Source organism: Trematomus bernacchii, unplaced genomic scaffold (genome assembly GCF_902827165.1).
Source record: "Trematomus bernacchii unplaced genomic scaffold, fTreBer1.1, whole genome shotgun sequence".
NCBI lineage: Eukaryota > Metazoa > Chordata > Actinopteri > Perciformes > Nototheniidae > Trematomus > Trematomus bernacchii.
In genome coordinates this window covers 3398294-3421495 of record NW_022987698.1, presented here as the reverse complement: position 1 = coordinate 3421495, position 23202 = coordinate 3398294, and the positions used below count along the sequence as shown (strand labels likewise).

The following is a 23202-nucleotide window of genomic DNA, read 5'->3' as shown; positions in this document are numbered from 1 at the left end:
TCAGATGCAGGTCTATTAACTGTGATTTTATAGTGTCTGCACTTTATGTGCTCATTTCATCATTCATGTATTTTTATATTCTAAAACATGTTTTCGATGGACGAGAGTGAAAATGGAACGCACACGCTATTTGTTTGTTTATATCAGTCTGTTCTTCTTCTCTGTCTTCCGGTTGTTGCCTATTTTGAATGACGAATACACACTACCGCCGCCTGCTGGTAAGGAGAGTTATTGCCACTCACGCATGCGCAGTTCGTACGTGCTCGGCTGAAGTCTTTGCGGTGTGTTCCAGTGCGACACATGGCCAAGACGCAGGAGAACTCATCGATGGAACTGTCGGTGTCGGTGTCGGCGAGTTCTCTGGTGACTGCCTGGTGTGTCAGGGCCTTAATACAATAAAGGGGACTTGATCAAATAGGAATATAATTATCTTTTAAATAACGTTAACTAAAGGGAACAATCTATTTGACACAGCTGAAGCTCTGGCCTTCCTTAAAAACTAACTCATTTAATAAAAATCACAGTTGTATTACACACAATGCACTGTTTTTTGAGAACAAAAATTGGTGAATAATGCACCATAATACATTCTGACGAAAAATAAAAATGATTATGAATACAAATAAAATAAAAGAAGCCTCCCGTGAGTTACTACAAGCTATAAAGTAGATTTTTAAAACGTTTTATAGAATAAAAGCTCAATGTTGGACGTTGTAGAAATGCGTGTGTGCACCACGACAAAGGAGCCTCATTCACTTTACATTGGGGTTGTTTGCGTGGTGCAGACACGTAAATGTAGCAAAGTTCGTGACTCCACCACGCACTGGTGTTAAGGAGTCGTGGTGGAGTCACGCATTCTGGTGAGACTAGGTTGGTTTGATCTTAAACTGCATATTGTTGTTCCAGTAGTGTGATGCAGTGATTAGATTTCAGTCTTATCACATTTAACAAGAGGCAGAGGATTCTTTGAAGAATAAAACCTGCTCATCAACTTCTGTGTCAATAAAAGGTCTGTAAAAACCTTCTCCTTCCTGTTTCCAGGTGTGGGTGAACTTCTACCCAACAGAAGACCAACAGAAAACGTGTACCAGCTGTGGAGAGCAGGGACTGAATGGAGATCTGGTTATTGTTTACGATGTCAATAGGGACAGTGGACTGGGAGACATTAAGGTAAAGCAATAGTTCATTTTCTGGAAAACTTTAAATGGTCTATTATTTATTTAAAAAAACCACTATACATACTGAAATAAAAATATATTTTACCATCCCCTGTTGGTTCAACAATATTTTGTCACAATCAAACTTTCTTCTTTCTTCCTGAAAGACTTCAGCCGGGTACTTTGTTCATCACTTTGCCCCATCTAGTCTTACCCGCATATCAAAAAATGTTGTCTTCTTGATCGATCGAAGTGGCTCAATGCACGGCAAAAAAATGCAACAGGTAAAGTAATTGAAGAGTGTGAGTTTGTGACATATTGCTCATTTCAGTAAGACAGAACTCTTTATTATATACATAGGCACAAATGAAACACAACATCGTTTTATACTTGAATCAAAGTTTTGATCTGTCAATTATGTTTTTTGCACAGACCCGGTTAGCCTTAATCCACATCTTGAACGACCTGTCAGAGGATGACCACTTTGGTCTTATCACTTTTGATGGCAGCATTTCTTACTGGAAACGAGAACTTGTTCAAGCCAACCAGCGAAACCTGGAGAGTGCCAAGATATTTTCAAGGAATATTAGAGAAAGTGGAGGTAAGGTTTTTAGTTAAAATGTTATGAAGGGATGAAAACATATCCCAGCAGAACGGTTGTGATACGATAGTTTGTTTTTTTAGCCACAAACATCAACAGTGCAGTGTTGGAAGGAGCCAGTTTGCTCAACGCACATCCGAGAGAAGATTCAGCATCCATCCTCATTCTTCTCACTGATGGAGACCCAACATCAGGTAACAATTAAACACTCTTGCACATAAACACGAGCAAATACTTCAAACATGTTTTATAAGGACCCATGTGACACAGTCCATCATTTTAAAATGATTCCCCTGCAGTCATTTTCTCCATATCCTCTCCTGTCACCAAGCTATAACCTACTCTTGTGGGATATTGAACATCATGGAAATTAAAACACAAATAACGTCAAGTTTATTTTCAATTAACTTTAAGAAATGTGCACCCTCACCATCGATAACTGATAGTTGTTGGATTGGAAAGTCTGAGTGGATTGGTCTTATTTAGCCGAATGTCCTTTCTCTTTGCAGGGGTGACAAATCTTGAACAAATCCAGTCAAATGTCAGGGTGGCTATTGCGGATAAATTCCCACTCTACTGTCTCGGTTTTGGTTTTGATGTCAATTTTGAGTTCCTTGAGAAGATGTCGCTGCAGAACAATGGTGTGGCACGACGGATTTATGAAGACTCTGATGCTGATTTACAGCTGAAGGTATTTGCGATCAGTTGCTCTTATTGTAAATGTGACAATGTTATTTGATGCATTTCCATAGAGAAAATGATAACGGTTGGATGTTTAGAAGTAAACATTTATACATTGTCCATACTGCATGTCAACAGGGTTTCTATGAAGAGGTGGCCACTCCTCTTTTGATCGATGTGACTATGAGCTATAATGGTGGCACCAATCTGACGCAGACTGAATTCAGCCAGTATTATAACGGATCAGAGATTGTGGTGGCCGGTAAGATCACTGACAACGACATTGGAACCTTCACTCCACAAGTCGTGGCAATTTCGGTAAGAATTGCTTCACACTGCACACCATCTATAATCTTCTGAAAGGTTGTTGAAATGTTCCTGTGTATAATAATAATAGCTTGCATTTATATAGCGCCTTTCAAGGGACCCAAGGTCGCTGTACAGTAAGTATGCTGACATAATACTTCATTTGGACTATGACAGAGCAGTAAAAAGATGACGTTTTCTAACCCCAACGGCACCGTGGAGTCCACTGGAACAGAGTCTGCCGACCAAATCCAGAGGGTTTGGGCCTATCTCACGGTCAAACAGCTTCTGGAGAAAGAGTGAGTGTCATGTCGAACATCATTTTTTCTTGCTGCTTCCTCCTTAGATTCAGAGACATCAATTGATCTACTTGCAATTCATTTGCAGCTTTACCCATTCCATACATAAAACTTAAAAACGTACATGCAAGGTATATATCAGAGTAAACTAAAATGAATGTATCAATACAATGGAAAACGAGCAGCCGTAAATCAAATAAGATATTTTGCTTTAGTTCATATCCAAATTGAAAACCAGGGCCGCCCCTCCCTACACGCAGATCACGCAGACGGCGTGGGGCCTCATCTTGCGGAGGGGACCTCATCTTATGCGCAAATGCGGCGCAATTATGCGCTCCGCAGTTACCCCGCTGCGGGGCTACGGCGAACTGACAGTTCACACGCGTGCTCCACTAGTCTTATTATAGACACATGTATTTACAAACATTTGGTCTACCTACGCTGTAAAATGTATTATCTCTTCGATTTACACACGGCATCTATTGCACGTCTGTCCGTCCTGGGAGAGGGATCCCTCCTCTGTTTCTCTCCCTGAGGTTTCTCCCATTTTTCCCTTTAAACTGTGGGGTTTTTCATTTTTTGGAAGTTTTTCCTTGTACGATGTGAGGGTCTAAGGACAGAGGGTGTCGTATTGTCATACTGATATTCTGTACAAACTGTGAAGTCCACTGAGACAAATGTAACATTTGTGATATTGGGCTATATAAATAAACATTGATTGATTGATTGTACCCCCCCGTCAACGCTCGCGACACATGTGTGACGACTCGTAGGGGCCTCATGAAACACTTTTGCGTGGGGCCACAAGGGCTAGGGGCAGCCCTGTTGAAAACCATAATGTAACAGTCAGTGTTTATATATATATACTTACAGTACACAAGTGGGCCACAAAGACAAGGCAAACGTGCAACTTGTAATGGTGTAAAATACACAGTATATTAATGATTGATACCACAGGTAAAGTAAACAAAAAAGACTTCTAATTTATAGTCGATTGCAGTGGAAAGAAATTACGATGATTTTATCAAACATTGTGGTATACTTTACTTTAATGCTAACACTGACACTGTGCTGTCTAATGGCGCATTTCCACTACAGCGCGGAGCGCGGTTTAAGCGGCCCGGTTTTGGTTGCGTTTCCACTAGGCGTAGTTCCGGCTAGCAGATACTTTTTCACAGTTTTCTGGCTCTCCAGAATCGAGGTTCTTTCCGGGCCAACAACCGGGCTGAGTATGCTAAACTAGTGAGAGAATCACTGGCAACTACAACAAAATGAATATATTTTACCGTGATTTAATTGTAATACACGTTTCAAAATGATGCCGAAGTAACAACATACTGATACCGGTTAGTAAAAACCATGAATTAATGCCTTGACAAGTCTGCAGACAAGACGGCAGGCGAAAAACCTTTTAGAATGCGTGTTTTCTGAATGGAGATCGGCTAAGCTAACGTTGTATATGCTCCGACCGTCCACACTCACAACGGCCTATACAGACATAAATAAACCAGCGACTGTATTCGCCATGACACAGACAGTCTGTGGTTTGTATTTGTTTAACTTTTGTCAAGATTCTGAACAGATATGAGGAGCTGTGAGCTCTGAGGGCTAACAGCTAACGGCTAATGTTGGTTTTGTGTTTCGCATTGAAGATGACGTCACGGCTCCGCCTACACTGCATTACTATAGATACTACCCCAGTTCCTAAACTGTAATGGAAACGCAGCATAAAGTGAGCCTGGCCTAACAAGGCCTAACGAGGCCTAGCCATACCGTAGTAACGCGAGCGAGGCCCTGCAGTGGAAAAGCGCCATAAGACTCTGTCTTACTCCAGCCAGCAGGTGGTGCTGTTGCTTTTTGTTTCTTCTTCTTTTGTTAGTAGCAGCCAATTGGAAAGACTTACATTTAAAAACATAGGAAGTAATACCCACACGTGAGTCGTGGTTGAAAGGGACAGAGAGGAGAATATCATTGTTTGAATCTGCATCCATCCTTCTTTGCTATGTTGTGGAAAGCATTGCCTGTAAGCATGTTTGGCTTTTGTACATATTCTTAAGAGGATATCAACGATTATTTTGACGTTTCAATGTTTAAGTAGATTGCTATTCATTGATGTTTGATGTATGGTCAGCAAATGTTTTTTAGTGTGTATTACACAGCACTTTTGCATGTAAACATTTTCATATGCATATTTTGTGAAGTTTTTGACGTAATTAATCGTTGTATATATATTTCTGCATCACAGCTAAGTGCCTAATTTCAATATATTGTGTTTCTTTCAGTTTTACTCTGTTGACTTGTGGATGTAAACATCTTATTAAAGAAGATTAACGCTTGCCACTTGTCGAGGAGTTATCTGTCTGAATAACTGTACTCATAACAACAGTGAGGGCAGAACAGACACGATTGATCAACTACTGTATCATCAAAAATCTTTCCAGCACTTGTTGCCCGAAAGAAAAAAGTTAAAGGTCCCATGTCATGGCCATTTCTACTGATCATAATTCCATTGTTGAGGTTTCTCATACAGCATCTCTGTATAGTGTGTATTCACTCTCTGTCCTAAACGACTTGTTGGAGCTCCTGCCCCCCTCCCCCTCCCTGTGAGCCCAGTGTGCTCCGATTGGTCAGCTCGGCCACTTTGTTCTGATTAGTCAACCACCAGAGAGGCTCCGCCCATGTCTAACACAGTGCTTTTTTCAGCTCTGAGCGGAACATCAGTTTTACAATGGCGTCGGTACAGCCGTATATGTTATACGCTAACTAACCGAACTGTACCTACTACTGTTGTTATTTAGGTGCACTTGTGGAAACTGCGCCATGATGCCTACCGAAGTGGAAAACTTCTGTTGCAAAGAAATTAGAAAGGTAGCCTAGCTGACAGTTACAACATTATGTAGCCAGCTAGCTGAAAACACCAACAGTAGCACACAACATTATATGCCAAGATATACACCATACATACCCCACACCCTGCCTGCAGAACCTCCATAATATGTACAGATTTGATTATAGACCTTTGAGGCGTAGAACGGAAGAAGAGTAAGTTATATTTACCTGTAATAAACTACTACTGTGTTTGATGAAAAATCAAATCATGGTTTGTTATATATGAATGATATGTTATAGGAGCAAATCATTTAGGGAAGAAAGGCTACTAAGTATTTCCATCAAACTTTATTTTTAGAAATGTACAAAATGAACATGTGTAAATATACATATATACACTGTATATCATCCATTCCTCCCCTTATAGGCGTTTTTGGCATCTTGCCTATCGCAGCTTTGTAAGCTGGTGCTGGGGCTTTTTAAGACGAGGCATCAGAGTGGTCATCCCGTCATGTGTTGTCCACCGGATACGCCAGGAGTTTCCTGATCTGGCTGGACGAAATCAAATGCAAATCACAAAATATTAGAGAAACTTAGTTTTAGGTTCGTTAGCTTGCCAGCTAGATTAATATGCTAACCTACGTTTGCTAGTTGTTCAGTGTAATATGCCAACCTACTATGAACAACAGCTAGTGGTTCATATTAGGCTAGCAAGAACATGTTTACAATTGCAATCTTATACGGGTAGTCTGCTACGTTCGGTCATTCATTGTAGCTGGCATAAAAACAATGTTTTTCCTAGCATGTCTAGCTCTTGGTAGCCTTCTTTTTTAGCTCGGTAGCATACACGCTAGGAACGTGTTGATAATTTGTGATCTTCTCGCTCCCAGGAAAGAAACTTAAAATAACGAGACTAATGGAGTCTCTGAAAAGGTTCAAATGGGTAGTTTAATTAAGTAACGTGGTTAAAGAACAAGCATGGTGAATGGAGAGACAAAGCCGGTGTTGTCTTGAGGGAGGCTGCAGCGAAGGGAAGAGAGTGAGTTATCTTTCGTCCTGCCTTTTTATCCACGTCTCGTTGTCCCCCGCTGTGCAAATAGTGGGTGGCCCCCTACTCATTTGCCGGTTCGATATCGCGAGAGCACAGATGATTTCGACATTGATATTCTCTGCCTACTTCCTTAAGCATTTTCTCCTCATTATCTCTGTCATGACTTTCTATTTAATACCTTATAAACAGCTGTAATACTTAGTTTAGAAGTCCTAGTGGTTCCGCTCCGGCACAGTTCTTATTTTACGGAAATTCCCTCTGACGTCATAGCTTCTCACGTATCTGTAAACACTACGATCAACTAGACCTTCATTTAATATTCAGCAGTAATAATATCTTAACGTCTATCGATGTAGTGTTAAAGTCCGTACGTTTGTGTGTAACACTCCAAGTCATTTTCACTTTACATTCAGAAAACGCAACATTAGTCACAAGCTAACCGGATAAAGGATTTTTCAGAATAAAAGCTTGGCATTGATTTCCTGAGAACTTCCGGGCTTTTCCACAATAAAACAGCTTTAAACTGACGATATGTTTTAGACTGAATTATGCTGTTTAACATTGATTTTAATTTCTAACAATCCCTCCTTTCACACCATTTAAGGTGTGAACACAATACTAAAAGTAATAAGTTCTTCATCTGACTGCTTTTAAACTGACGGTATGTTTTAGACTAAATCATGCCATAAAACATTGAATTTTAATTTCTAACAATCCCTCCTTTCACACCTTTTAAGGTGTGAACACAATACTGAAATCAATGAGTTCTTCATCTGAACTTTGCATAGTACATAACTCATATCAAAAACATACTATCAAAATGGAATGGTTCAAATAACCGTCATCAAAAATACAAACAATACATTGGTTGGTCTTCTGGTGTAAAAGTTTTCCCTTGTGCATAACTTTTAGTTTTAACATTCAATATCACTTTTTTAAAATAGCAGCAACTTGTGGTATTAGAACATTTCTTACTCCCTCCTTTCACAGAAACCGTTCCCATACCACATTCAGTGTTAAGGCACTTGTTTTACAAAGTATAAAAACATACTATTTAAAAATCGCATCACTAATAACAGTATAAAACATAAAAGTTAGAAACCTTTTTTGAATAGTGCAAAGTAATACCACTTTGTAGCTGGTTCTTCATTCTAATGATTTCATCATTTGAAATATATTTCATCATTTGAAATATCACATGATTTGGACATTCTTTGAACAATCTCATCATTTATCATCCATATCATTTAACATCATTTACACACTGTCTTCATTTTCATCAATATCTGTATATGGGTTGAGTCGTCTTGTTCTGCTAACAATTGAAACTGTTCCCTTATGAGAAATTTACCCTCCCCCCTTTCATACTTTTTAAAGTATGAAAGTAATATGTTCTCTAGAAAAGGCTGTGGTGATCAATCGGTATGTTAGGGTGCGGGTACATGGAATGCAACTCCAACATCTAGCACTCCCCTGGGCCCCCCTATGCTATCCTTGTACACTGTCGAGCCTAAACTCCCTCCTTTGACTGGTCTCTTAGCCCTACTGGTTTTGGGGCGTTTCGCCATGTTGATTAACTGCCCCACTGTCATTGGTACTGCATATAAAACATCACTGGCTGTACAAGTGCACAGGTCCCAGTCTAATCCTGTAGCAAGACTGCATACAAGGGTTTAGTTCCATGATACCATCAAACATCTACTCTGGGATACGGCATTTCAGACAGTCATTTCTGGGAGAAGATTTTGGTCAGTTACAACAATTGGAGAATTTCATCACTTATGGTTCCTACTTCAGTACCTTTGGGTGGTCCGTTCTAATGCAGTGATAAAGTTCCTTAAATGGTGTGAAAACCGGTGGAATATCAATAACTCATTTCACTAATTTATCTTCAATTCTAGTCTGTTTAAAGAACTATGCTAACCCCTTTAACAGTGTGTGGAACCTTGGGTGTCCGAGCATGTAACAGTTACTCCCTCCTCTATCAAGGATTTTAAAAACAGTAGTTATTTCATCCATGGTTTGTAGTTCAATTTAGGAATTTTCACTTATGGCGGATATGTTTCTACTTTAAATAACATCTCTAAATTTCAGGTCATCCCTGATTAAATGGATGACCATCAGGAGGTGGTGACGCTTGTCTTTTAAACTCATAATTTGGTGCCGTGCGCTCCCTGTGAAGCTACAAGTAAGATTTAAAACAACTGCTGGGTGGGTTGAGTGACCCCTTCTCTCTAAACGATATGGGTTGTCAAAAATATGCATCATTGCAATGAGTGATCCAAGGCCCCGCATGTATTACTCCCAATTATATTGCTTTTTCCAAAATTAAATTTGCAATCGCTCTTTGCCCAGTGTCCTTTAAAACTCTACATCTTGGACAAACAAATGTTATTTCCACCTTAACAGTTCTCCTATGGTAATAACTATGCTATAATGGCGAAAACAATACTTTAGATTGGGATACTATATTTGGCTTGGTATTAGCTCTCCCTTTAACATTGTCCAACTAACACAGATTTGTCTGTTCTTATAGAGTGGTCACTAAAACTATCCCTTTAGCTGGAGATCAATATTGTAACACATTAGATCTCTACCAAATTCACCCATGAATAAAATCTTTTAGGGAATAATTCATTTACATGATGGAAAGATTGAAAAATATGTTCTACTCCTAAGTCCCACAACACTCACTGCTTAAAGTGTAAAGTGTGGTGAATATTTCCATCATGTCTAGCCCTTTATCTCACAGTACCCTCAGTGTGTTTTAGGATTATTTCCTCATTTTACTTTAACAGTTTCCTCTTTATTACTATTTTAATTTACCAATTTATTAATTCATGGCTAATAAATCTTTTTTTTTTGTCTTTACGTATTTATCAAGTCAATTCAAGTTTGTTTGTGAATAAGTGTGTTTATGTATAAACTCACTCACTCCCGTTTTCTTTTTCTCCTCCTCTTGTTGTCTCAAGCCACGACCCCCTCACATTCTGTTAGACCATGCCAACTCCTCTGGTTCCGTCTTCTCCTCAGTCCATCAGCTCTTAAATCCTTTCGCTGGTACTCTTTTCAGTGGCCCAACTGCTTTGCATTTCATCTCCTTCTTTACAGTCTCTTCGCTGTTGTATGGAGGGCGTATTCTGCTTTCATGTCCCACACTCTGCTCTTGTGCCAAATCTCGTGGCTCAGCTTGGAACTTCATGTCCTGGGTTAGGGACTGATGAGAGTATGCCTCTTTATGTCAGCATGCTGTTCTGGTTCTGGATGCCGCAGGTGGAGAAGGTTCTGGATGCAGTCTTGTCATTGTTGGTTCAGCTCTGGTTCTCTGTCTGTTCGATGGAGGAGGAGGAGGAGGAGGAGTCTCCTGTAGTGAGGTCTTTTGTCTGATAGGGGTCGTAGCAGTCTGACAGGCAGAGAGAGAGAGAGAGTCCAGGTCTCGGGACGCATTACCTATGGAAATTCTAACACACTGAGGTAAAGTAAATCTAACCTTCTCCACTCTATCTTCTAATCATACTATCTGTTTTAAATGTTAAATGCCATCTAAACACAATTAATGTCTACTAATAAATGTACTATATCTCTAAACATTGTTTTTTCTCCCACTGTAACACATCTACTCCAAATAACTCTTTCAGGAAACCATTTTCTTCTATAAATTGAAATACTTACATGTTTCAAGCACCACATGTTTCACACACTATAAAAGGACGTCTCCATATATTCTCCAATATGTTAAATCTCACTATTACTTAGAACAATAGTAACTTTTGTGACTGGATACATCTGTGCACAGTCGCCACAATCTGTTGGGGAATTTTGTTCATAGAGTTTGTACATACAGTTGTCCTCGTGGGTTAGTACCCTGTTTCTACTGTAATAACTTTTCAATAATTTTGCTCAGGTCACCAGTCGGTTGTCCATAGTCTTAACGGGGGTGTTTCTGGTACAGACTAAAACATGGATCCAGTGTATTTGGAGATTCCCCTAAATTGTAAATTCCCATCACTTAAATATTCCGATCACTTAAACCCATCTCATCATTTGATACAAGAACTGCATATAGGGGGGGTGAATGATCTTGATTGTAACCTCCTCATCTTTGGGAACGAGTATTTCTAACTCCTCCTCTTGTTGCTCAACTGATCTTTTGGCTCTGGGGATAAGTGAAAGTCTCTGAAACACAGCTGGTGTTTTGTTAGTGATGTGGGCATTTTCTACGAGTGAACTAATGGATCCATGTCTTTCATGATATTGTACTCCCCATCCAACCAGAAAGGTGCCAAGTGTAATGAGCACAATCAACAATGCTATTCTGACTCTTATCCCTAGGGGACCCCATAATTGCTTTGGCTTTGTTCTTGACATTTTATCCATGGTTGTGTCAGTTATAAAATGTAAATGAGTACAAAAATAACGTATACGAAAATGGAAACAAAACGTTGGACTCTTTTTCAGGTGAAAAAACAAAATAGGTTTTCACTTTAGTGTACAATCTATAAAAATCTAAAGACAATTCGTCTCTTGAGCTGTTGATCTTAATCGTATTTCTATTTATTGTTTTTGTTCCAGCTCTGCCAAATCAGTCCTAGCTTCCAATAACTTTTCTGGAAGTTGCCAGTGAAGGGTGACAATGTGTGAGGTGGTGTCAATTTGCTCCTTTTTCTTTACCTTTAAACCGGAGCGCGTGGGAAGTTCTTTACAACTTGTCACGGTTCCGACCACCGGGGATCAGCCCACTGTGTTTTGGGAACTTTCACCCTCACCCAATCACCTGGCCGAACAGGAGTCTCTTCTGATGTCTCGTCTGGTATCTGTGCAGTCTTTCCTAGCCTGTGTAGACAAAAACTTGGAAAATATTACTCAGAGCTCTGACATATTCATCCACTTCTATTTGTCTAATATCTAAAACTGGACCACTCCCTCCTTGGAGGAGGCCCAAGCTTTGGTATACCTTTTGTTGTTATGCGACCTATTGTTGACAGCATGTTAGTATTTATCAACTACAACGTTACCGAAATCCATTATCTGACTAATCATGACCTTCCCTCCTTTGAGCATAAAATGCTCAATTAATATTGCAATGATTACTCTATTATGAATAGGACATGGAAAACCCATAACGTCGTAGCAAACACATATAAATCCTCTGTGTACCCACAAGGCGTACAAAGATGTTGTGTGATGTATCGTCTTCCAATGGTATAAATGCACATTGACTAAAAATCTGTCATTAGTACAAAAATATAGTTTACTTCTTGTTAGTTCAATAATGGCTTTTGTCATGGTACTATGTATCAGTGTTGCTGCGAAAAAACCACACTGGTGTTGCTAATACGTCTTAATAGCTCTAGTATTAGAGATTGGCTGACACTGTTAAACAAACAAATCATGACAGAATAATATGTCTTTAAACTAGTGGGAAATACGAACTACTCTCACAGAGGGTTGCACGCAGAAGAACATGAAGGGCTGATGTCCCTCACTTAAAAATAGATATTGCTTTATGCACTACTTTATAAGTCAACAAATTCACTTGAACATAAATAAATGAAGACTGATTCTTGAAACTGTTGTAAAAAACCCTACAACTTCTTCATCCAAGCTCAGTGTTATGTTATTTAGTTGGCAGCTCATGCCTTAAATCAGAAACTTCAGACCTATTATAAAAATGTGTTTATGAGAGAATGTAATCTGACTCCATATATACCTCAACTTAATAAATGAAGTTCCCCTTAAACACAGCCCCGGTCTTCTGACGGGGTCTATCTATGGTGGCTGGTAAATGTTGTGCCAGTTTCTGTCACTCTGTCACTGTTCTCCCGCTAACAGTCACTCTCTAGTTCTGCTGGGTTCTTGTTGACTTCTTCACTGGTTTGAGACAAGCGATCTTATTGAAACACCTCCCTTTGTAGCCAGACTTCACCACAGCAGAATCGAGTTTCTGTTTTTTTTCTTAGCAGCTGCACATCAGGTGTAGCCTGTACTGCCCCTTGAACTGCAGTCGATTTAAACAGGAGGACTTGGTAAGGACCCTCCGTCTTGGGCAAGGACTAGGCTTTCATCTTCATCTTTTGGGGCGAAAACCATTGTCTTGACCTCTCTAGCTGTGTGGGCACAATAGTTTTCTGTGTGGGGGAACAACATCACTCGTAATCTCTTTCCTTCTCATAATTACAAAAATAGTCTGCTAAATGTTCTACTATGTTTTAATCTTCTTATACTAATCTGTGGATGATTTATATTTAAATGCAATATGCTACTCACTATTGTTAAATAACATTCATGTTTGGAAATACTATTCTTCTTTGCCATCCCTGAGACCCCCTGCCTCTGTTATAGTCATGGAAACCTCCCCTGGGGTAACTTTGTGGAGGGCCGTTGTTTGATGCAATGTTCTGCGGACACTCTCTGGACCAATGTGTCAGCTGACCACATTTGAAGCATCCTTCACTTTGGGAACCTCTTTCTGTTGATTGAAAACGTCCTCCTCTGCCCCTTCGTTGTATGGGAGGGTATACCTGTGCTTGCGGCTGTACTTGGGTAGGCAGATATGCAGGTGTTTGCTGTTGAAGATACTGTGGTGCTTGTGGCTGTACTTGGGTAGGAAGATACACAGGTGCTTGCTGTTGCTGGAGTTGTGTGGGACATGCATTGGACCAATGTGACGTCTGACCACATGTGTAGCAGCCACCATTCTGGAAACGTCTTCCTCTGAAACTTCCTCCTCCGCTTTGTTGGTTCTGCATTTGATTCTCTGGTTCTTCCTGAGTTTGAACTGTTAGAGGTGTTCGCCCTGCCTTCTCTGGTTCTATGGCTATCTCTGAAAGCTTCTCCTCCCTTCTCCTTGTCTTCTTCCTACAAGCCTCAATGTCTTTCTCAGCTACCTGCATCTTCAAAAGTCTTAGTTTTAGTGCTTTCATCACTTCGTCATTTTCCCTCTGTGTTGCCTGGTATGTCATGTCTTGGTGAATGAGATGTTGTCTCCATTCTTCAATGGGTTTAATGTCTAATCCCACCTTGTCTTCCAGGCATGCCTGCACGGATTGGGGAAGGGCTTTAATGACCGCATTCTTCCACAACATCACGACAGCCGGAGAAACGTCATGTCGTTCTCCAGTGCTGTCCTCCCACACTCCTTCACATCTCTTCAAGAAGGCATGCATGTCTTCCTCCGTTCCTTTTTTCAGGCTGGTGAGGGCATGTAAACTGTATGCTGTCGGGTAGATGTGACGAATAGCAGCCCAATAGCTCGACCTGATTTTGTTGAATGAAATGTCATCTGCAGAGTTGGCACATTTGGCCTCGAAATCTACTGCTCTTGCCTTTAGTCTTCCTTCTATCCGTCCTAGCAGTGCCCTCATGTCTCCCAAGCACAGGTCGTCTTGGACAGTGTACTTCTCCAGATCATCCACCCACTTCTGACCTCCTTTGGTGAGTGGAGGTAGCTTGGACACTAATGTTTCCATGTCCCTGTGAGTCCATGGTTGGTATTGAAATCCTCCTTCTCCAGCTGCTATCACCGGTAACATGTGGATTGTGCAGTTCTTGGGTCTTCCAGCTATAGCTACTGTTGTAGCGTCTTGAGATCCGTCTTCCTCTCTTCTTTTGAGTTCCTCCCTCAGCTGGTTAACTTCACCAGATAGCATCCTTACTTCATACTCCAAGTCTTTGACACGTGTAGCTGTGGGGAGTCCATCCAACTCCAATACTTCTCCTATAGGGGCTTGGTGAAAAGGGTTGTTCTCTGATATGTTGGAAAAAGACACTTCAGTTAGACTTGGATTCTGCTCTTGAGTTTGGATAACTGGAGCCTCTTCTGTTATTCCTGCTGTGTCTTCCTTCACTGGCCGATCTGCCGCTTTTAACACATGTATGCTGTTTGTCAATCCCTGGCTGGCATATTTCAGATGGAGCAGCAGACTTGTAACTGTCGTTTTTCTTTTTTCAGCTTTGTTCATAGCGCTTTGTTCAGGTCCATACCAAAAGGGGTGTCTGGTGTGGATCCATGCTTCTTGCTGGTCTAAGTATCTCTCATTCTCATAAGCAACTACAGCTTTTCTATGGGCTTTTGTTGGGCCAGGTTGATCATCTGCTGGAATCAATCCTCTCGTCTGCCATTGATCAAACAATTCCTGTATCTGTTTCCAGTTCTTTTGTCTGTCTGATGCATGTGTTGTGGCATCTGATCTGACATGTACCTTTGCCTTGATGTCTGCAGTTGACCCTGGCTCTGCGGGTGCTCCTAACTTAGTGTATTTTGGCGACATATTGCTTAAGTAGTTGGATATAGTTATTAAATGTATCCAAGATGAATCACTAATCTTCTGAATAGTACCTTCGCTCCTGATAGAAAATATCCTATGTCATCCGAACTTAACTTCAATACCTGGGTTTTTTTTTTTTTTTTTTTTTTTTAAAGATTAATAAAGTAAAAATAAAAATATGCAAAAAAGTTTTTAATTTTTATTTTTTTTTAATTTTTTTAATTTTTTTAATTTTTTTTTTTAAACCTTGTACAGTGGCTTGGCTTTGAAATATGCAAATAGAAATCTCGTAAAAATCTAGCTTTACTGTGTATAGTGTATTCCAAAGTGCATGAAATTATGCTAAGTCATAAACTATGTTTTTACTTCAATTGTGTGGTGTTTAGGTATTCTACAGTCTAGGTTGAAAGACTTGTGTAAGGTTTCTTATCTTAATATCAGGAACCACCTGTGATTCTATCTATGTGTGATGAAGTACGTGTTCATCTATAATACTTGAAAGTAAACCTTAGCATAATTATAATCAATTGGTGTTGTATTTATACGTTTGTCCTTTTACCCCTATTTCTTGTGCAACAATTCTGTACAACCAGCAGAGTGTGCTGTTGTAATTTTTCAGCTTTTTTCCACCCTTTTTTAGCTCTTCTAAAAACGGACTTCTTTTTAACAAGAAGCTTATTTCTTAATAACTACCTTTGATATGGGAAAGAAATTGACTTTATGATTAAACAGTCAAACTTAAACCAGCGAATACACTTGCAATCACAATGTTTAGGATTAATGGACAAAGCATAAAAACAGCCATCAGCACACACAATTTTTAGGATTAATCAACAAAGCATATCCCAGCCACACCACATTGCACAGTATAAGCATAAGCAGGTAAAACTCCTTTGCAAGGACTAATATTTCAAAAATCAGATTTGAGCTTTTTAGAAAATACAATAATCTTTTTCTTCAAAAACCAAACTCCAACGGTATAGATAACCTGATTCAGCAAAATGGAATATCTAATTCCAACTTTGACTCAAGAAGAATGATTTTTTTCTACACACTATGGAGGTCATGAATATTGAATTAGCCTCATGTGAGTGAAACTGAATGGATTTCAAAAAGACAACAACTGGTCCTCTGAATTTACATTTCACAGAATGGCGACTGCCAGACTGCCATGTCATTGTTTGTCAACATGAGGTCAAAACAAGATGGCAACTGATTTCAAATGCTGACCTGCAGAACAAAGAGTTTTTTGCAAGAAGAATGGCTGTCTCTGATGCGTTGAAATCCTGGAGGTGTTGATCTCAACAAGGAGACCTCATTCCAGGCTAAACTTCAGAGCAGTATAACAGCACGACGCTCTCAATATGCTATACAATTTAAACAAGTTAATACAAAATAGTTAGAGACCATCAAAACTATTTAGCCTATGGTCGTCTGAGCAACTCTCACGCTATTATGCGACCAAATGGGAAGCCAGTCAAACACTATTAGGAGAATATCGTCTATCTAACGCACGAATGCCGCATTTCTTTCCGTAATGCACACGCAATGATTAAAGAGTATACTTCAGACTTCCACAGACTCTTATCACCAATTAAACAAGAGACGATTCCATCTGATCTTGAGACTAAAAACGAGACGATGCCATCAACTCTCTTTAACAAGAAGATTCCATCTTTAACTTGCTAATAACGAGAAAAGATACCATCTATTTCTCTGTCAAGAAGATACCATCTGTCTTGAGAATATACAAAACGACAAGAGTCCATCTATAAGTCGTCAAACACAATATAATAAGTAGTTGGATATAGTCCTTAAATGTATCAAAGATGAATCACTAATCTACTGAATAGTACCTTCGCTCCTGATAACAAATATCCTATGTCATCCGAACTTAACTTCAATATCTGGGATTGGTTTATTTATTTTTTATTAATTTTATTTTATTTATTTTTTTTATTATTATTATTTTTTTTTTTAAAAGATTATATAAATACCGGCTTAAAAGCACATTAATATATCCGGCTTGGAAAACACACACATTATAATCATGCAGTTGGTTTAAAAAACATGCAGTTGGTTAATGAATCAAAGAAAGGAAAATAGACTCACCCTGCTTGCTCTAAAACAACGCCACGTGGTTTGGTTTAAATTTATATTTAACATTAAATTAACAGCTGTTCTCAGGATGTCCTGCTCGCCGCAAAACACACAAATCTAAATGGTTCTATATAAGCTATTGGAGAATTTGATATAACTGGCTTCTCCTTACCGTTCGCATATGGGCCCTTTGTGTGTCTTTTGGTTGGCGGAATCTCCGTCGAAACTAGCGATTTCTCTCCCAGTGTTGATATCACACGTCTGGGTCAGCCAAATGTTGATAATTTGTGATCTTCTCGCTCCCAGGAAAGAAACTTAAAATAACGAGACTAATGGAGTCTCTGAAAAGGTTCAAATGGGTAGTTTAATTAAGTAACGTGGTTAAAGAACAAGCATGGTGAATGGAGAGACAAAGCCGGTGTTGTCTTGAGGGAGGCTGCAGCGAAGGGAAGAGAGTGAGTTATCTTTCGTCCTGCCTTTTTATCCACGTCTCGTTGTCCCCCGCTGTGCAAATAGTGGGTGGCCCCCTACTCATTTGCCGGTTCGATATCGCGAGAGCACAGATGATTTCGACATTGATATTCTCTGCCTACTTCCTTAAGCATTTTCTCCTCATTATCTCTGTCATGACTTTCTATTTAATACCTTATAAACAGCTGTAATACTTAGTTTAGAAGTCCTAGTGGTTCCGCTCCGGCACAGTTCTTATTTTACGGAAATTCCCTCTGACGTCATAGCTTCTCACGTATCTGTAAACACTACGATCAACTAGACCTTCATTTAATATTCAGCAGTAATAATATCTTAACGTCTATCGATGTAGTGTTAAAGTCCGTACGTTTGTGTGTAACACTCCAAGTCATTTTCACTTTACATTCAGAAAACGCAACATTAGTCACAAGCTAACCGGATAAAGGATTTTTCAGAATAAAAGCTTGGCATTGATTTCCTGAGAACTTCCGGGCTTTTCCACAATAAAACAGCTTTAAACTGACGATATGTTTTAGACTGAATTATGCTGTTTAACATTGATTTTAATTTCTAACAAACGCCAACTATAATGTCATTAAGTTTCGCGACTGACCGTACGGTAAATCACCCGGAGTATACTATGAGTATTTCGTGTGTGAATGCAGACATTCTCCTGCTATGAGATACATGTACATGTAAGCCATCTGCTGACATTGGAGTTGATGTATGGAAACGCTAGCAACTTAGTTAGCCCAGTTAGCACTGTGTCAATGGCTTAGCTTACCTTGTTTGTTTTAAACATCATAAATACACAAACAACAATGAATACTTACAGGTTGTGTACCCGAATATCCCGCTGGTCCAAACAAAGTAGGAACAGCATCGTCCTTCAGTGTCCTACGCTGTGCATATCCGGCATGAATCGCTGCAATGTTTGCAAAGCTTTGGTCCGTGAAATGCCGCACACAAAGTACAATACCGGCTCGAACATCTGAAGGAACAGTGTTAACACGAAATGTCAACCACTGACTTTGTCGTGGTTCTGCCCTCGGTAAGGCATACATTGCAGATTTCCCCTCACAAGACAGGAAACAGACCCTCGTTGGCATGACTGGATACCGTTTTGAACTGAACCTGAGCTTCCAACAGTATATATGTTCGGCTGGCAGAGGGTATGGCCATAGCTCTGGGCGTGGCTACTGGGTATCCCTACGTCACGATACCCAGGAAGAAAACATTGGAAAATGAGAAATCTCCAACGAGGCGTTTTGGGGAGGTCTTTTCTGTGTTAGAGTTTAGTCCCTACAGGGTGCACTTTTGCCCCTTTCACACCGGCGCTTTTCCAGCTCCTGCTCGGAGCTGGAGCTGGAAAAGCGCCGGTTTTCCTGTTCACACCGCAGCGGCGGCGCGTCATAGCTCCGGAATGCGGTTCACTTCCAGCTCCAAAAAATTGTCGGTCCAGAGGCAAGAGCTTCGGAGCTATGACGCGGCGTCGCTTACGTCTCTCTTACGTCGAGGCGTGCAGGAAACCTTACTTTGACCATCCGTTCACTGTTATTGATCATTGTGGAGAGCAGGCAGACGTTTTGTTTGTTATTATAGCAGCTATCGGATGGAATTAATACATGGGCTGTACAGGTTGTCATGTCCGACTATCACAAGTAGAATCATAATGAAAAATACGCCGGTAAAATGTGCCTGTAGAAAACGGCTTAGCAAGTAGTCAGTTTAGCTTCGGTTGCTATGCTAACATCACCCATGTTATACCAGAGAAACTTTCATAACAGCGTTGTGATGCCAAACAGCGTCAATTCAGACTGACACACATTCACTTAAGGGGAACTGGGGATATGTATCAGCTGCTTGTGTGACAGTCAGACAGTGAATACAGTAGAGCCGTGTGAGCTAACCCGGAGCTAACGGGAGAATAAACTCCCGTGGAAGAGCAGCCAGCACTGCAGCGGTCGGTAAATGCCGCGGAAACACATTAATAAACAATGAACCACGGCACTCTGGAGAAAAGTATAAGGTTGGAGAAGTCGTTATTTAATTTAATCTGGCTTCGTATGATTAAAAGCAACACGATCATCGACCCGACGCAGTCCCCGGCCCGTTGTTGTTGTGGGAGAAAATCAGCGACGTAAACTGTGACGTCATGACGCAGTAGCGGCAGCTCTGGGCGGTGTGAACAGAGCGGGAGCTGAAAAGGGAAACCGGAGCTGAACCAGAAAAGCTCTCGCTAGGAGCTAGAAAGGGAAAAGCGCTGGTGTGAAAGCCGCATTTGAGGGTTTTTGACTCTGCAGACCGTTTACATGCATAAAAACCTTCATAACACACAAGGGGACGGGTAATAACCAGAAAAGTATGACATGGGACCTTTAAAAGTAACTGGGGTAAAATGTATGTAGGAACATAACTTGTAGGTGAAGCCAAAAAACAACAACATTAGCAAAACATAAAGTTACAATAATCATACTCATGCCAACTCACATGTGTAAACACAATTTGTGACACAGGCTGCTGTTATCTGGAGCTGAGAAGGAGAACGTGAAGAGAGAGGCCTTGGAGCTGTCGCTGAAGTACAGCTTTGTAACTCCACTCACATCCATGGTGGTCACCAAGCCTGAGGGAGGGGACACCGAAGTGCTCCATAAACCCAAGGAAGGAGAAGCCCCAAGACATCCAAATATAGGTTCTTGTAAGCAACCCAATGTGAATAAAGCAAACAGGATGCAAAATCCAGTGTCAAGACTTCGTTCTCAGAGCAATTTATTATATCTAGTCAGTCTAAACAGCATGATTTGATAAAAGGTGGTGTATTCACTATGTATAAATACAGTTATTAGATTTGATAAGGATTCCTTATTGGCAGGTTGTGGGTAGCGCTTGCATGCCATTGATAGATATAATTTAAAGAACTGGACATACATTTTCTGTAAAAATAATCCACCATCATTTATTTATTTGATTAACGTAAAGGTTGGTACATTTGTTTGTTATTCAGGTAATTTAATATTACCATTAATTGTTTATACTAGTGTATTGCAACAGAAGAGATGATTTAAGGGATTTATAATGGTTTTGATAAGAGGATCCTGACATGACAATTTTTCAGAAATGCAAGCTCATTTGTTAACATCCAAAAAAGAATTAAGTAAATAACTGTATGTTAATATTTGTCATTGTTTTTTGTCTTTACAGCGGGCAGTGTGATGCATTTCTTTGGTAAGACATACATCTGAATTGGACATAACAGAAACAATATTGATTAATTAATAATATGATGTATTTTAATGAATAACATACATTTTGTCTTAAGAGTAAATCTACTGATTATTTGCAGACTAATATGTTATTTACTGAATAAAATGTTGTTGTTTACTGTATATTAAAAACTGACAAAGCAGGAAACTGAAAACGTATCTACAAAGCAAGAATATTTCAAATTAAGTTAACAAATGTTTTTGAGAATTGATGTTATATATCACACAGGCTCCACCCTCTACTGGACTCTATGGGTACTACCTCTCAACCATACCATGCAAGCATTCACCTACTAAGATTTCTATAAACGTAGCCGGCCCCCGGGGCGGGCCTACCTGAATGCGCGTGCAAGCACACCGTATAAAAGGCGGCCTCGCCTCCTGACCGCCATCCTTTTCTCTTCAGCGAGCAGGATAACAACTAACAAAGAAAAGAAAGAAAGAAAGTATTATATCGAAGATGGACTCACCACTCCTTGAGCCCCGGCCCTGTCCTTCGTGCCCTGGTTTAATCGCGGGTTAGCCTCTGCTTTGAGTGTCTGGGGCCTGACCGCGCAGCGGACGGCCTGACCCAGTCTCCGGCCTGCAATGCCTGCCGCATGCTCCCACGGCTCAGCCAGCGGCATCGTCTGGAGAATTTTCAGGCATATTATATCCGGAGGTGGTGGAAATGGAGGAACAGGATGTCGCGAGAGAGGTGCCATTCGTGTTCGTCATTCCGGCGGGTTGGGCGGCCCCGTTCGCCGAGGAGGAAGACGACGAGGACGCCTCGTCGTGTGGTGATTCCGGTTCCGGCGTCCAGGAGGGTCCACCACACAGGCCTGCACGTCAGGACTTCCCTGCGGTGATGACCATGGCGGCAGAGCGTGTAGGCCTACCGCTCCCCCCGCCACTGCCACCGTGGCCGATAAGCCGCCTTCATCAGGGGTTCTACGGCCCAGTGCGTCCGGCGCAGCCGGCCTTAGTTTCGCCCCCGTTGCCAGATATCTGGCAGTGTGTGGAGGCAACGTGGCGGCAGCCACTTAGAATGAAGGCTCCAGTGGCAGGTATGTTCGGAATCCTAAGGGTGCAGGGCCGCTCGGACACAGAGTGTCCCGGCGTGCCCCCCCCTTGATGAGAGCCTGGCGGCCCATCTGCTTCCTCAGGCAGCCGGTTGGGCGGAGGGGAAAAAACCTCTTCCCCCGCTGTCTCGGGACCGAGATATCCTGGAATATTTTGATAAAATATTCCGGCTCGGAACGCAGATGGCGGCTGCGGCTAATAATCTCGGTGTGTTGGGTGTCTCGCTGATCACCCCTCAGCCGGACACCCCCGCCCTCCCGCCTCAGGACAGGAGCGATTATTCGGACCGCTGCATTGGTCAGATGAACAATCTTATCCACGGTGTGGCCGCCGCAGCTGGACGTGTGATGTCCCTGGCCACAGTGGCGTCACGTCACGTGTGGTTGGGACTCACCGCGCTGTCCAGGAAGGATCGAGAGGATGGAATGGCTCCAGCTGTGTGGAGCCATTCTGTGGCTCCACAGCTGATGGCCTGTCCCCTAACGCAGTGTTATGGGGAATGGAAACTCAGCTGTGTATTAACAAAGTGGATGGACAGGACAATGAAACGGGGTTACTCACTCCAGTTTTGCAGTGTCCCTCCTCCATTCAAAGGCATAAGGGAGGCGAAGCTATCTTCCCGGGAGGGGATAGGTTTCCTCTCGGCAGAGATTCAGGCCCTGGTGCAAAAACAGGCGGTATCTGTTGTGCACCCTCGGCACAGAGAACAGGGTCTTTATTCCACGTACTTCCTGGTTCCCAAGAAGACGGGAGAATTCAGACCCATTCTAGATCTCCGCAGCCTGAATCAGCACATTGCCTGCAAAACATTTCCATATGTTAACTGTAAAACAGTTATTGGGCCTTGTGCAGCCGGGCGATTGGTTCACAACCATCGACCTGAAGGACGCTTACTTTCATGTCGAAATTGCTCTAGAGCACAGAAAGTATTTGCGTTTTGCCTTCCAGAGGATAGCCTACGAGTACAGCAGACTCCCGTTTGGCTACTCCCTGTCCCCACGCACGTTCAGCAAATGTGTGGCCACAGCGCTGCAGCCGCTGCGCGACCATGGCATGAGGGTTTTCTTTTATCTGGACGACCTCATAGTCATGGCCAGGTCCAGGGAATGGGCAAT

At 41.3% G+C, this 23202-nt stretch overlaps 1 protein-coding gene across 10 annotated transcripts in view; it reads left to right on the top strand.

Annotated features, from left to right (window-relative positions):
• LOC117489434 (inter-alpha-trypsin inhibitor heavy chain H3-like) overlaps positions 1–23202 on the top strand; it is an 83475-nt gene that overhangs the window by 4969 nt on the left and 55304 nt on the right. For all 10 annotated transcript variants that reach the window (XM_034138706.1, XM_034138700.1, XM_034138705.1 and 7 more), the window contains exons 6-14: positions 1042–1170; positions 1325–1441; positions 1590–1758; positions 1842–1952; positions 2268–2449; positions 2578–2757; positions 2923–3044; positions 20279–20460; positions 20964–20987. In XM_034138706.1, the coding sequence (XP_033994597.1) occupies positions 1042–1170; positions 1325–1441; positions 1590–1758; positions 1842–1952; positions 2268–2449; positions 2578–2757; positions 2923–3044; positions 20279–20460; positions 20964–20987 (1216 nt within the window). The remainder of the gene's footprint in view (positions 1–1041; positions 1171–1324; positions 1442–1589; positions 1759–1841; positions 1953–2267; positions 2450–2577; positions 2758–2922; positions 3045–20278; positions 20461–20963; positions 20988–23202) is intronic.